Raw genomic sequence first — 16,017 nt, 5'->3', positions numbered from 1 at the left:
CAGATATTTTCCGAAAATTGACGTTGAATGTCCCTGGTCATTTGCTGAAATGTGAAGCCCGGACCTTTACTATACTATAAAGTAAAGTAAAGGTAAAGTCGTGCATTTATATAGCGCCTTTATCACAAACGTCTCAAAGGCGCTTTACAATGATCAGTTTACCCCCAGCGGACTGGAAGCATATACAGGCGCAAATTGCAGCCGCTTCTAAGCAGTCCATGCATGCTGGTACTCATTTTACCGACCTCGGAAGGATGGAAAGCTGAGTGAGAACTTCAGCGGGAAAGAAGGTCGCCAAATATTCCACTCTCGGCAGAACCGGGAATGGAACCCGGGACCCTAGGGTTGGAAGGCAGAGATCTTACCACTGCGCCAACCCCTCCGCCAATAAATATATAAGTTCAAACAATACTATATAAGTTCAAACAAAAGTAGAACAGCCGGCCACTCCAAAACACTTCAAAATTGCGGTTACTACATTTTACTTATGCCATTAATTGACTGCTTGATTAATTCCGACAAGGGACTTGGCCTAAAAGGTAGCGACAGCACGTAGAAGGTAAAACAGCAACAAACGACATCCTTTGTTTAAGTTGCCTTTAATTTCCAACAGCAAGGTGAAACATTGGCAAAGCTTTTAAAACGCGGAACCATCCTCTGGCATGGCCTCGTCAAAGGTTAATGTCATTTACGACGAGTGTCTGCCAAGCTGTCAAGTAGAGTATTATTAATTTACATAAACTGCGGAAGTGTTACATTCCATCTGCAGTTTCAGCAAATATGTCTGGGCAAGGTTCGCTCGCATTGTTAGTTCTTGTCCTTGTGAGTTTTGCATTGGGAAGCAAAGCATCTCGTCAAGGTATTCGCCATTCTTTACCTTTATATAGACTAATTTTGATGTTTTGTTAGGCATGCGAACAGTACTACAAAGCGATGAGCTACCGTGCTATTATGGAGGAGGGTGGACTTTCTCAAAGCCCGTTACCACTAACAGATAAATAGGAGGTCGTCCCTCGATTTCGCTCGCTCGCTCTCTTTCGACTTGTGGCATGTCTAGGAGGAAGGCTGAATGTCTCCGATATCCGAAAGAACGAACACTGATCGAATTCAGTGTGTAAAAAGGATAATTACCTGAATTGCGCTTTGATCTTGTCGGACTTGGCTGTTATGTCTTTGCCAAGAATCTGCAAGAATCTAGTAACCACAGGAAAAATTTTGGATTCCCAAATTGGGAAATTTCTGTAAATTTTCCCAAATTTGGGAAAATATTGGGATAAAACTGGGAAACAATTTCCCAAATTTGGGAAAAATTTGGAACCTTATACCACCTTTTACTTCACAATTAGGGATTTTTTTGGGAAAAAAAATAAATTATCTTTTCAGAACTCAACTTTGGGAAAAATATGGGATTTTACCCAATTCTGGGAAATAAATGGAACATGATTTTCCTTCTCTGGGAAAATATTGGACAAAAAATTGGGAATTTTTTGTGATGAAAAAAAGCAAAAATTGCTATTTTGGGAAAATGTTGGGAAATCTTAATACCATTCAACTTTTTCCCATATTTATTTGTATTTGGGACATAATTTTTTCAGAAATAGGAAAATATTGGGAAAAAGGTTTTGGAAAATACCGCATTTACCCAAATCTAAGAGAGAATTGGGACATAGCTCTCTTACTAAGCAAAACGTTTGGGCAACAAAAGTGGGAACTTTTAGTTCTGGAAAAGGTCAAAGTTACTGTTTTGAAAAACGATTGGGAAAGTTAAAGACTAATTCCAGTTTTCCCATGAGTTATGTATGAGGACATTATTTCCCAAATCTTGGATTTGAAACAGCTGCTAACCGGCTGCAGTTATTTGATATGAAGCTATTGCTACAAGGGTATTAGAGGTGCATTTATATGGTACAAGTGAAAAGAAAACTAGAAGTAAAAAAAAAATCAGACACATGTGGTGTTGACTTGTATTATACATTGTATTATATAAATGTTTCATTATGGCATGTGTTATCACTGCAGGAGCACGATGTGATACTACTTCTTGTCCAAATCGGAGGACTTTTTTCGCTACTTTCCATATAGTTTGCCGCCATGTTGCTTTTTGTGATGGATATATGCTGTCCTAATAACACAGTGGGCTCAGAATCACTGTGCATGGACCATTTTTCGGCGGGAACGCATAGCCAACCTTAGCCAATCAGTTCACGGCTTTCAAACACGGACCAATCATGAGCCAGCGTGGCTGGTGGTTTTGTTTGCGCACTTAAAAAATAGGCGCCATTTTCTAGAAGTTGTTTGTGGGCTGGTGACGCGTATCGACAGGAGTTCTTGTGCAAAGATGAACGAGGAAATAAACGTGGAAGATAAATCAAAAGTTATCACAGCTCTTCGACCAAGGCATCGCCAAAGCATTTGAAGGTAATTAAAGCTTATTTAAGTCTTCTCGAAAGATGTATACCATTCTGCGATCGTTTTGAAGGTTGAATGAGTTGTTAATTTCACTTTATCATCCATTATTTGATGACAGAAGAAGAAGTAAACTGTCCTTTAGCCATTGCCGATCTCTTACCAAGAGATGCCGACTCCCCAATCTTCGTGAAGCTGGGGTTAAATTACGGGAAAGCCTTGCGATTCAAATAAGAGTTTGAAAAGCTGATTCCGCCATCTCCACGAGGAAAGAGAAGGAACGTTCTGACTACGCTATCGCCAAGCAGTGCTAAGCCTTCGATGGGCGACATGGCCACATTTTCGCCAGAGCTCAAGCGTTTATACCTTTCAAAGTGAGTGTGTTGTTTTGTTCTCAGATTACCTTGATTTATTGGCAAGTGGAAATGTTAGATAAGTTATTTTTGTAATCCAACCGTGGCCGTTTTTGCTAAGTTTTAGTTTCGATGGCCTGGCATGTAAGCTCATACAGTTTGACTTCTAGCTGTTAGGCCAGGCCAGGGGTTTTGTTGGGTGTTTTTTATCAATGTTTTCGGTAATCCTATTTACCAAAAATACGGGTGTTATGAATTCTGTATTTCAATTATAATTTTAGGTATTTGTGTAATTGATTTTGTATTTTTAAGATACACTTGTATTAGTATCACATGCCTGGGGATAGAAATGTGGTATACTGATTGGTACATGTATCCCATTACTTCTCTCCCCTCCTTAGCTGCCTGGGACGACTGAACTTTTTGTTCAAGTTCATGCTATTTTTGTTTCAGGGGTTACCTATATACTGCAGTGTTATTATATAATTATCCTGTAGGTACATGAAATTCAGGTTTAAGTAATTTCAACCAATTTTTTTTATTCATTACATTTCATTACCATAAATCAGAAGAAAGGAAATTAAAATAACAAACTAGATTGAAATCATTTTAACCAGCTATGTTTATCGGTTGACTGTGCAACAAGGGAAGTCCTGTGCTCAAGTTTTGCCATTAAAACTACACTGTTGTAAGGGACGACAGAGCCAGTTTCTATTGGAAACAATTTGGTATTAACATCCCAATAAAACACGTGAATCGCTGAATTAGCAGCAAATGTTCCTTGAGGAATTTTTTAAAGATAATTTAGAACAGTCTTATTTCATTTTATACAGTACTGGTCAAATGTCTCTTGCATCTTCAACTCCTTTACATTTTGTGTAAATATATACAGACGTAAACAAGTGGGAGTGCTAGCAAGTGAGAACTGGAAACACAAGTTTCCTAAATTTAACACACCAGAGAGAAAAGCTGAGCTTGAACAGTTTGCTAAGAAGATCTCTGATGAATGTTCACTGCCTGAGGCTGGCTTCTTCTCTGATGGTATTGCTCAGCATATTAAAAGCTTCTTCAGTGAGCAACGGAGGTTCCAGAAAACCAAGGAAAAGATATCAAATGCATATATACCTGGTGGTAGATATTTCCTTCACTCATCTCATTAGGGTGGAATGCTGTGAATTTTAGGGTTGGTTGGTTGGTATTTAATAAGACATTGCAAGGTTTAAATGACTTGTCCAATGACTGACTGTAATTCGTTTTGAAGTTTGGCTGTATACCTAACAGCTGAATAAATTTGTTTGTTTTGGAATAACTAACAACTATTTCAAACCTTTTTTTAAAGTTATCAGTTAGCAGTAGGTAGCATGATTGCTTTGACATGCTATTGACTGGTTTTCATTTTGCTAGTTTGCAGTATCGCCATCCCCATCAGAGTCCAGCTCCAGCAGCGAGGTAGAATTCACACCTCGACCCAAACTTCCATCTATGGTAAGCTACGGCAAGAAACTTTTGCAACCATTAATTTATATTAATTTTAATAATGAGATGCTGTTGGTAAATTTTCAAAGAATTTTCCTTGGGTGACTTCCCTTGAAGTAGTCGCACTGTAATAAAGGGAGGTACCTTATTAAGTAAAATGTTAACATTATTACTGCAACATAAGTAACGGAGAGGTATTTCTGCACTTAAGTAATACAGCGTTGATATGAAAGATTCTCTCTTTTGATATATGTAGAAAAATGAACTAATCCACTACATCCTTCTGTTAAACAGCCCAAAGAAAATCATGGAAAAATGCTTTCTCCTGATAATTCTGAGGTATGCACTGGAATACTGTTTTTAGCATTTTATGGCAGAAAATATATAATATTATAACTAGAATTAAGAAAAAAAATTAAAAAGTATTAAGTCTGTTATACTCACTTTAAAATGTTAAAGATTTTCATGAAAAAAGCAACTTTATGCAGCTCAAATGATTGGCCTATCAAATCTCTCCTTGCCATCCTCTTAGTAAATTTAACAACCTGACAGGTATAGCTTACATTTGATTGAAAATGCTACATTACTGAGGTGATAATCCTATACTGCACAACCAGAAGTGTATCTTAGAGCCGGCTGCCTGCTACAAAATGTCAGTAAATAATAAGGAACCAGGACACACTCCAACAAAACTGCCTGCTGAGTATTATATTATTATGTTAATTGGCCTGCTTAGCACTTTCTTTTCTACACAACCTTGATTACAATCAAAGATGTCAAAGTTCTTATATACCCTCTCCATTATCAGTCAGCATAGACACCAAACACATTATTGAAGTAGGTCTGAATCCTTGTACGTTGCATGATGTTGGGATAATTATCTGGCAAATCTGTCATTATAAGCAAGGTCATTTAATAAAGGCTGTACTTTTTGTATTTAGGATGAAGATGAACTAAGCTCCACCAATACTGTGATATTAAACTTAGACAATGATTTGTGGGGAAATGAGCCAGATGAAGCCTGCAAGGAATCATTGTCAGCTGAACCTGCTTCTGTAAACAAGATAACCAAAAAGTCAGCAATGGTGGTAGTAAAGGCAGTAACTGGAAAAATTCCAGAACGGGAGGAGCTTGTTAAAATGTTGAAACGGAGGTTTGAGGTTCCGTCCAAGAGCCTCCCATATGGAACACACGGGGATGCTAGTCGGAAATTTTAAATTTAACCCCTGAAGGAGACCATCTGGGCGTGGCTCAAGCTTTTTGTGACTCCTAAAGGAGAACAATCTGGGCGTGACTTAAGCAAATTTTGACCTTGGCGGCTTAAAATATTGGCGCTTTGCCCGAAACACCCTAAGCGAGACCAAAATCCAAAATTTACACCCCTAAGCGAGACGACGAGCATCCCCGGGCGTGCAGCGTTCCAGGCAAATTGTGACTGGCCCACGGGCCGATTACGGGCTTGCAAAAACAAAGCAAAAGGTAATTAAAAAACCATATAATAAACTACTTACTAACCGAGCTAGCTCGAGCCGTACTGGGGAATATTGGCCCTGGGTCGTTTTTGCAAAACTAATATTTTCTGCAATTTATCTGCCTTCTTGGACATAAATTCGACCGAAAACTGATAAAGCAAGAATATTTTTAGATTTTTAGGAATAATAGATAACGTGGTTCAATGTGTAATGTGATAATGCGATAAAAGTGTCAAATTTGCGACCCATTGCTAACGGTAACGGAAGCGATCGCATTACGAATAATTAACCTCTGTTGCCAAAAACCACTCAAATAACCGGTCAGTGTAAAACGCAGACTGCAGACCAGGGATAAAATGCAGACTGAGGGTAAAATGCAGACTGCAAACTGCAGACTGTGGGTTAATAAAATAATAATGAAAAAAGAGTTATAAGAGTGTTAGTAGCCGTTTGTACTTTCACACTGAAACCCCAACACAGCTCCCATCGCTTTGGTTGCCCCACCGCATGTTTTATCGAACTCTGTAAGAATTGAAGCTGTTTGAATCCTTGTTGTTGTTTGAAAAAGGACAGTTTCGTTAAGTGAGTTGCTTTTAGGCAAAGAAGTCACCACCCCGTAATTCATATGCCCAAGATACCGGGTTTCTGTCAAGTGTGATAAAGTTTGACAATGAAATGAGCGAAGTCAAAACAAAGATCACAATCGCCCAACTCTTGTTTATGCAAAGTCAAAATTTACTCTCCAAGACGTGTACGACGTTATTTATCACCAGGTAATTCCATCATTTTGGAAATAGCAGCTACTTCATTATTCATCTGCGTCACAAGTTTTCACTGATTTTGGGGCTCATTTTGTTGAAACTCAAGCACGCTTCCAACAGGCCTGTGAACCCTTCCTGCTTACAGAGCAATACTAAAAGACTTCTCCCATATCACATTTGAACCTTAAGCTCGAAAATTCAATACACAACATGATATTATAATTCATAAAGGCAGAAAATACCACAGAATCCTTTTCCAGCGAAAATTTTATTGAAACAAACAACACATTTGCTCTTAGAGGCGAAAACCTCTTCCTATTTGATTGCGTGCGTGAAGACAAGAAACTCAATTGTGTCAAATTACCATGTACTTCAGGTAAATACTGCTCACTTTGATTTCGTCTCGACGGGCGATAGATTGTTGTCGAAGTCCAGTACTCGTCGCTTTTGAGATTCATGCCTAGTTTATCCAACTGACTTTCCATTATTGAGCTCCATAAGGGTATATTTTGTTTAAGGATCCACTAAAACGCCATTCGCGTTGCATGACTTTCGACGCCATTGCAGGCTAAGTTAATGATTCTACTGTGTCCACAAGAGAAATCTACGCAGTTCCACTACCCTCTCGATCCTAAGAAAATACGCGGAGAAGGCTCTATACACAAAGACACTACTTACCAGGGGAGTGACAGGCAAGACTTTTTACCGACACGGAAAAAAAAAAAAAAACAAAAACAAAAAAAACTAGATGCTTCTGTGAAGCATACACTGGCTTGCCTGTGGTACGTGCTACAGAAAATCAGAAGGCACTGAATTGTGTGGTATTGAAATACAGCATTCCAGTCTCTGAAGAATAACAAATAAAGGAGAAGCGAGAAACATTGGCTTCTGGGCTGACATGTTGATAATTTTCAAGTTCCCTCACAACTTCTTTTCACCACAAGTGTGCCCTATGAGCATCCGAAAACTTTGTAATACTAAACTTCACTCAAGTCAAGCCCTGTTTCGCGGGGTTAGTGTTGGGATGGGAGACCAAAACAATAAACCCCTCATAAAAAACAGAAACATCTGACCGAAAATACTATTAACGCTAACAAATGCGAACTCAGCAAGGTACAGATTCTGTTAGCGTGCTTTATGCAAAACAAATATTGATGAAAAAGCAAATAAATATTGATACACAGTTTTCAGAAAGAGCAGAAGGAAGTTTCCCGGACGGTCGATCGAGAATAAAATATTTACGACTTGAAAACAACATTAATTTTGAACCTTGAATATAGATCGTTTTCACTGTCACGCAATAAAAAAAATAAATCAAAAACTATCCAGTGCAAAACGCTAAGAAATTGTTATCTTATAGAAGATAAAGAAAGAAGACACTTGTCCAAGTTTTAGGCCTCTGCGTTTTCCCAAACTTCAGATATTCGTCGAAATGTTTCGCAGGCCGGAAAATAGTGTAAACATCTGGAACTGACTTTGGCTATCTAGGCGACTGATTATTACCACTGAAAAAACAAGCATTTACATAAGCACTTTTCCTAATGCTCTAACTTCTAAAAGGGCTCAAAATCATGAGATAAGTATATATTTTTCAACAAACTTGATCGTAGCTTTGTGTCACGCACCTACATAATCCGGAAATTCAAAATGCTCTGGTTTCCAAACGAAGCACGCTATTGAGCTGTGAAATTCTCAACAGATATAGATATGCCGCCTCTTATGCCTGATGAGGATAAAAACTTTGGTGGATCTTTAGTTTTAGATTTTGGAAGGTGATGACGTTACGTGAAAACGATCTATAGAATATAAAAAGTTACTATCAGCGACAAACATTTTGGGAGATTTTTGCTACGTTCAAGTAAATTGCAAAATCGAAAGTTACATGGCCGGAATTCAGCGGGCGCCGTGATTAAGTTACCGCGGCATGTTTACTCGCCAAACAGTGAAGGATCTGTGTCAAATGATGGCAAGATACCGGGTTTTTGTAAGTTTCTTTTTCTGTCAAGTGTCATAAAGTTTGACAATGAAATGAGCGAAGTCAAAACAAAGATCACAATCGCCCAACTCTTGTTTATGCAAAGTCAAAATTTACTCTCCAAGACGCGTACGACGTTATTTATCACCAGGTATCACTGATTTTGGGCCTCATTTTGTTGAAACTCAAGCACGTTTCCAACAGGCCTGTGAACCCTTCCTGCTTACAGAGCAATACTAAAAAACTTCTCCCATATCACATTTGAACCTTAAGCTCGAAAATTCAATACACAACATGATATTATAATTCATAAAGGCAGAAAATACCACAGAATCCTTTTCCAGGGAAAATTTTATTGAAACAAACAACATATTTGCTCTTAGAGGCGAAAACCTCTTCCTATTTGATTGCGTGCGTGCAGACAAGAAACTCAATTGTGTCAAATTACCATGTACTTCAGGTAAATACTGCTCACTTTGATTTCGTCTCGACGGGCGATAGATTGTTGTCGAAGTCCAGTACACGTCGCTTTTGAGATTCATGCCTAGTTTATCCAACTGACTTTCCATTATTGAGCTCCATAAGGGTATATTTTGTTTAAGGATCCACTAAAACGCCATCCGCGTTGCATGACTTTCGACGCCATTGCAGGCTAAGTTAATGATTCTACTGTGTCCACCAGAGACATCTACGCAGTTCCACTACCCTCTCGATCCTAAGAAAATAGGCGCAGAAGGCTCTATACACAAAGACACCACTTACCAGGGGAGTGACAGGCAAGACTTTTACCGACACGGAAAAAAAAAAAAAAAAAAAAAAGAAAACAAACAAACTAAACGAAGACCTCGACTGGGTTTGCCTTATAAGGCAACCCAGTAAAAAAAAAAAAGAAAACAAACAAACTAAACGTAGACCTCGACTGGGTTTGCCCATAGGCAACCCAGTAACAAATTTGCCACCCAAAACTGCGTCATACTGAAACAGACACAACTGTGGTTTGTCCATGAGAATCGAAAATGTAAAAAGAAATCCGAAGTTGTTTCATAATTGATGGAAACTGAACTTACGAGAAGCGTTTAAGATGCAAGCTTATTACAAATATGCTTGCCTTATTTCTCATTTTTTTCTGTTTTTGGGTCACAACGCTTAAATCTAGCTCTTTGGAGAGTTTCGTGTTAACGCGAAGAGGAAGTTTAATTGCATTACATTCCGGGCGGTCGTGCTTTTTTAGGAAAGTTTGTCACACCAGTGGGTTGAATTACTTTGAATTACTTTGAATTGGTCAACGCGGCGCAGTCTTGCACCGTTACAGAATCCGGTCCAAAAGCCAATGAACGTTTTGTGTGTGAACGAAAGCCCCATCTCAAGAACATGGTTTTCGTGCCGGCATAAGAGCTACCTCAGCTACTGTTAGCGCAATCTCGTCCTCAGAGTCCGCTCTGGACTCTGGGGATGAGATTGCCGTTAGCGTAGACGTAACTTATTCTCGAAATTAACGGGAATTTGAAAAATTCTCGTTCAGTTAAGGTGGCTGAACACAGTTTTTGACATCAATGTTTCATTTTCTTTTTTCTCTAAAACCCTTGATCCTTTGGTCGCAAGCAAGTTAATAACACGAACTTCGGTTCTTTGATAGTAAAGCTGATGTATATACTGTTGCCATGGCAACGTGAATGAATATATAAAGAGGCCTTCGGTTTTGTTTGTTTGCAGAAAATCTGGTCGTTAGATTTTCTTTATAATTTGCATGCAACAGGCTTGTAACGATGCTCACAAGTTGACGCTATTTAATAATAATTTGACAGAGATCTTTAATTATCCCTTGTTGAAGGTTCACTGGAATATCTAGAATTTCCTCTGTTAAAGTTCAAATTTTTTCAATACTCCAGTTGCTTTTTTCCTAAAGTATTTTCGTATCAAATTTCGTTAAATTCTAACGAGTGGTTCTCGAGAGATAATTGTAGTAGCAGAGAAAATAAGGACTGGATTTGAACCCAGAATACTGGTATCGCTTCTTTCCGCTTCACAACTGAAGATCAAGACACTGTACTTTCAAAAATATATATATTATTTAAGTCTCCCATAGAATATCGATGCTGAAGAGTAATTAGACCTAAGCTAGATTAATAATTTTGGCCTAAGCTTTGATTTGAAAATGTTTAGCTTTGTTGTGAAGTTTGGAAACCGACCTTTGCAGTGTTTAACATTGTTTGTACCCGGGCGATAGTATGTAGCGTTATCAAATAGTGGTTTAAATATTATCCCTGAGCAGCTAGCGGTGTGGTAGTCAAGTGGTTAGGTGAGGGTTTCATGATTAATGAACAAACATTCCCAGGTTCGAGTCCGGTGTCCATACGCTTGGGTTGTTTGTTAAAGAATATATGACCATTTCCGATAATCCATATCAAGCTTTCAGTCTTCTAAATTAACGATAACAGTAAATTTAGAGCAAATAAGGAATTATCGATAATCGTTAATTAAGGAGTAGAGAATGGGTTGTGTACTTAAGAGCGACAAAGTGACCTCGTTTCCAGGGCTTTAAATACTCCTGGGAATGAGGCTGCACAAGAAATTCAAATAGACCAAATCGGCTGATTCAATGTTGTACCCAATCTATATCTCCCGGGTTAAGATTCTCTGTGTATAGTATTTGCATTATACTGTAGCATTCACATCAAATGATATAAAAATACCTGGAACAAAACGTTTTATTCCCAAAGGGTTTGAATTGGGTAGAACATTGAGTTAGCCAATTTGGTCTATGGCCTTTAAGCGTTTTCTCCTCAAGTGTGAACGGGGCAACACTACTTTCCTTGTCCGCCCACTTGGAATTAGAGTTGATCTGTTTACGACAGTCTATAGGAAACTATATATAACTATAGGAAAAAATGACATCAGCCTTCAGTGTAATGGCGAGTATTTTCTTTACCAACAGATTCCGATACCAAGGCACTGGATGATCTTTTGGACAAAATCGCGGACGGTCTTGCAAACAATGATAACTGCAAAGATGTCGAGGTACCTAATGGTTGCCGTATCACTGAAGACTCTGTTAAGATCACGTGTGAAAACACTTATTTTGGAAAAGACATGGTTGTGACTTCAAAAGTGAACAGGTATGATTGACTATTTAGCTTTTGACAACTTGCTACTGTATTAATTTTGCAAAACTTTTTTTATTCTTACTGATAATCATTTTATTTTAAGTCTCAAGTTTATGTAGCCCGTGCAAAAACGATATTCTTAAACACGAAGGTAGGTAGATAAAGTCTGCTACGAGCCTAGAAGCCCCATCAGGCCGGCGCTTATCTCTGGTTTCTGTGGCATGAAGCGACTAGGAGTATTTCTACTCCCCCCTTGATGGGATGCTAGTCCATCGCAGGGTTACCCCCAGCATTAAATTCGCTGGTACCCATTTATACACCTGGGTGGAGAGAGGCACCGTGAGAGTAAAGTGTCTTGCTCAAGAACACAACACAATGTCCCCAGCCAGGACACGAACCCGAACCACTCGATCCGGAGTCGAGAACACTATTCATGAGGCCACCTATTAGGGAGTTTAAGAAACCACGACGGCTACGGGGACGAAAACGTCACTTCAAAATATACGTTTGAGCTATTCTAAGTATTTCGGGATTATTCAATCTTGTTTATATTATAAAATATGTGCGAAGTGTCCTACAACTGGATTGGTACGGACGGATTTGAAGTAAAGAGCGAGACTGAAAGATTCATCCTTGAGGAACTACCACACCCTTGTCATATTAAAAAAGGTTGAAATAGTAACGAAGTGATTACAATAACGCGAATTTATGTTTTGAGATGACGTTCTCGTTTCCGTCGCCGTCGTCGTTGCTTAAGTTCCCTATTGTTGACCGTAAAGTTCTTAATAGCTTTGCACGTGATACGAGATTTAATCAATCGCAAAAATACTTTGGATACTCGATTGACACTTAACCCTTGCTAGCCTTAATATCACAGTTGTCTTTAAAAATATTCAGTCTGCCTGCAATTCTGTTGAAAAAAAAATCATTTCAGTGAGAATTGTGATCAAATCACTTAAACATCGACTAAACTATTATTCGTATTCTTCAAACCCTAATTTCGTTGTTGCATTGCAGTTCGGTCAGCATCGGGAATAAGGACCTCGTATGCGCAGTCTGTGAAAATGGAAACTCTAGTGGTCGCTAGCGGTTACTTAAAATTGACTTCACTGCATATGCGCGTAGTTTGAAGCCATACTTCGTGCTGACCAAAGGAATCGCGGGATCTGGGGATTTCAGTCTAAAGGTCTTAAAGTGGTGCTATGATAAAAAAATCTCTTTCCTTTTTCTTCGGATTTTGAATGAGTGTTTACGTAACCCCTGACTTGCAAAAGTTTGAGCTTTGATTTTTGTCCAAAGGCTGTTTATTTTGAGTGTAAGTTTTGGATTTCACGGTCCGCCATTATTCACGCTCAAAACTGACCGATGGGACCTCAGAGGGTTGCATCGACGGAAAAGTGACGTCATTTACTCACTAGCTTAAGGCGGGGGTACACCTGAAAGCCGTGTTCACGCCTCTTAAAATCGGTTTAATGGAAATATCTCGTTCGCGTTTCAAGCAATACAAAAACCCTATGCTCATAACACAAATCAACTACAGAGGAAAATTGAATGGCAATGGAAACTTGAAAACTGCTCTTCTGTTTGATACTAACCCCCCCCCCCGTCTTAATTGTTGTTATGTTTATATATATATATATATATATGTACTTTAGTACGTGCGACTTGTATAGTATGCTGTTCGTTATTAGTTGATTTTATTCTTTATGTACATTGTTGTATTGTTGTGTTGCAAATAAAAAAATAAATAAATTAAAAAAAAAAAATCAACGCAAATCAATGTTTTGTGGTGTTTTGCAAATTTGTTTGGTGATTTTTAGGTACATTTGGGAGGAGATAGTTTTTTCCTCAAAAGAGTAGTAAAATTTGGAGAAATAAGAAATAGTTAAGATTTGATCGATGTAGTTTAAAAGTCTGAAAGCCCGAAACTCTTTCCTGCTATCAGATATCTCTTTCTTTTACGTTCGCTGGGCTGACGAGTGCGGGAAAAGAGACCCCTGCCACGGCGGTTTCTGAGCGACGGAATCCTCACGTGATACTTCATGTTGTGTGGGCTCACTTAACCGCAGAAGAATTACTATAAAGGAATGCGCGAGACACAGTGGGCTCAAGTCACAGTCAGCGAACATATCATGGGGCATGCGGTTTGAAGAGGGCCGTCCGTTGGATCAACGTGAGTTTCGACCTATGGCAGACGTCTCTTCCGAGTCGTACTCGTCAGCCCAGTGAACGCAAAAGAAAAGAGACTTCTGCTAGCAGGGAACCGAAACTCCCGTGCTGTATATTAATTCAGCCGCGTACACACGCATTACATTCTTAAACTAGTGAGTCTTTGACGTCATTTTCTCCTCGATCCAGCTCTCTCAAGATTTCAAAGATAGTACTGGTGGACCATTAAGTAGGAAAATTCCAGTTAAAATAAACAAGTACTTTTTTTTCACTTAGTGTTTCAAAATCCGAAGAAAAAAACGAAAGTGATTTTATCATAGTATCACTTTAAGCGTGTGATTTCTCTTCTTTTTAATGCCTCTTTATGTAGCGATGGGACAACTGAGTTCAATGTTTTCGTTTTTTGCAAATTATTGGATTATTTCTTATTTCAGGTGTGATGATCCAGTTACGGCGACAATTACCGTACAAGACAAAAACGGCGACACTGACTGGACTCACGTGTTTACTTCTGGCAGTGATGTGGCTATTCCAGGCATGAGTTACAGCGGAGCTGGCCTGTTTATCAAAGTCGCGCTTATTCCTGAAAATGGCAAACTAGCACTGAAGGTTTGAGGAAAATGCCACTTTCAAAAGCATGGCGTGAAAACGCTAAGCATTTGGCCTGTGTAAAAGCTAATCATTTTGCCGACTAACCGTAACCCACCACCAACACGAAAATCAGAGCTTTAGACCAACCATTAAAAAACTCATTAATAATTCATGAGTCTACTGGCCTGTCAAAACACCGATAAAACGTCACGTGTATGAGCTTTATATCCTGATAAAACATAATAAGGCATTTAACAAATCGAAAGTGGTTCAGCGTTGTCTGTACTCTTATCGACAACGATATTCGTCATCACAGTGGTCAAAATGTTGTGGACTCACGAGGCGTAGCCGAGTGAGTCTACAACAAATTTTGACAACTGTGATGACAAATATCGCTGTCGATAAGAGTACAGACAACAATGAACCACTTTCGATTTGTTTTTTACCACAATATTCAACGCCAAAGGAAGTTTTTATTTCAGAGCGTGACCAAAATCATGACTCAAAGAAAGAGCAAGTGTTGTCTATAACTTTCTCGCAATATGTATGGGTTATTTCCCAAAATGAGCGTTCCTGATTGGCTATTTCACTGCGTGACAAAATGACGCGAGCATGACGCGTACAGCGTTGTCTAGACTCTCATCGACAACGGCAAATTAGGCAATCAGATTGCGATATTACAAGCAATTGTGGTAAAAAGCTTGTTTCTCTTGTATGCTAATATTCTCCTCTCACAATTGGAACCATTGGTCTGAGTCCAGAGGGACACATGTTTTCGAAGCCGGTCAAAAAACTTGCAGCACGTGTTTTATCGGGTCCAAAACACTCGGCTACGCCTCGTGTTTCTAAACCCCGATAAAACACTGCCGCTCGTTTTTTAAACATTATCTAAAGCCTTTTTAGTGGGCGAATTGTCTACCTAGTGAAGTTTTCCACACCTTTCCGGGCTGGTAACATTGTTGTTTTGCATCGAAGTCTTCCTCTCAAATACCTTTGGAGTCATTTTTACTCGGAATAGCTAAAAGGTATCCGAGTGATATCCTCGGTAGAATTTATTTTTCTGTGCACAAATGGACGAGGCGGTTATTTTATTGGCTAAAAGCAATGTGCTAGACCCCTTTGAGCAATACATTTAACTTCCCTCTTTAACAAAACAACTTTCGGCAACAATAACAAATCAAACAGCCGTGGTGGTGTCGATGAAGAAGATTTCCGCCAGCGGAAGGTTTCAAACAGCCTCAAGTCTTACAGAATTCGATGAAAATCCGAATTTACAACATGCAGTGAAGCAACCAAAGCGATGGATGCTGCCTTGGGGCTTTCATTGAGAAACATTTACCTGTCAGTTTGTTCCGTACTTGAAAATTTTGAATATAACTCAACTGTCCCTTCCAAAATGTATCACCCTTTGTCTACGCCACATAGTTTACCGAGTAAACGCTTAAAGAAGCCTCTTGTTATTAATTTGCTTGAGACGAAACAGCCTAGTAGCTAAATATTGCGTTGGGTCACTCCAAACCTTTGAAAGCATGTGGGTGAATGTTTGAAGAATTCTGAAAATCCACTCGACTTTACGTTATTTTCTTTGGCAGAAAATAAATATTAAAAACGGTAGCACATATTTTGCCCTTCACTTCTGATTTTTGTTAGGTTGTTAAAACTTAGTATCATGTCTAGTAATTGCCTTCGAGAAAGGAGAATCCCCTATCA

The 16,017-nt window shown here is 38.9% G+C and overlaps 1 protein-coding gene and 1 long non-coding RNA gene across 2 annotated transcripts in view; both read left to right on the top strand.

Annotated features, from left to right (window-relative positions):
- Positions 1 to 725: 725 nt before the first annotated feature.
- Positions 726 to 16,017, top strand: part of LOC137983758 (uncharacterized) — a 19,617-nt gene continuing 4,325 nt past the window's right edge. The window contains exons 1-3 of the mRNA XM_068830938.1: positions 726 to 859; positions 11,379 to 11,559; positions 14,151 to 14,325. Of these exons, the coding sequence (XP_068687039.1) occupies positions 781 to 859; positions 11,379 to 11,559; positions 14,151 to 14,325 (435 nt within the window). The 5' untranslated portion in view covers positions 726 to 780. The remainder of the gene's footprint in view (positions 860 to 11,378; positions 11,560 to 14,150; positions 14,326 to 16,017) is intronic.
- Positions 2,300 to 6,360, top strand: LOC137982729 (uncharacterized). The gene is made up of 5 exons (XR_011118803.1): positions 2,300 to 2,418; positions 2,528 to 2,780; positions 4,164 to 4,244; positions 4,530 to 4,574; positions 5,177 to 6,360. It is a non-coding gene; the product is annotated as an uncharacterized lncRNA (long non-coding RNA).

The sequence above is a fragment of the Montipora foliosa genome, chromosome 13, assembly GCF_036669935.1.
Source record: "Montipora foliosa isolate CH-2021 chromosome 13, ASM3666993v2, whole genome shotgun sequence".
Lineage (NCBI taxonomy): Eukaryota > Metazoa > Cnidaria > Anthozoa > Scleractinia > Acroporidae > Montipora > Montipora foliosa.
Note: the sequence above shows the minus strand (reverse complement) of the source record. Positions and strands in the feature narration are given on the sequence as shown.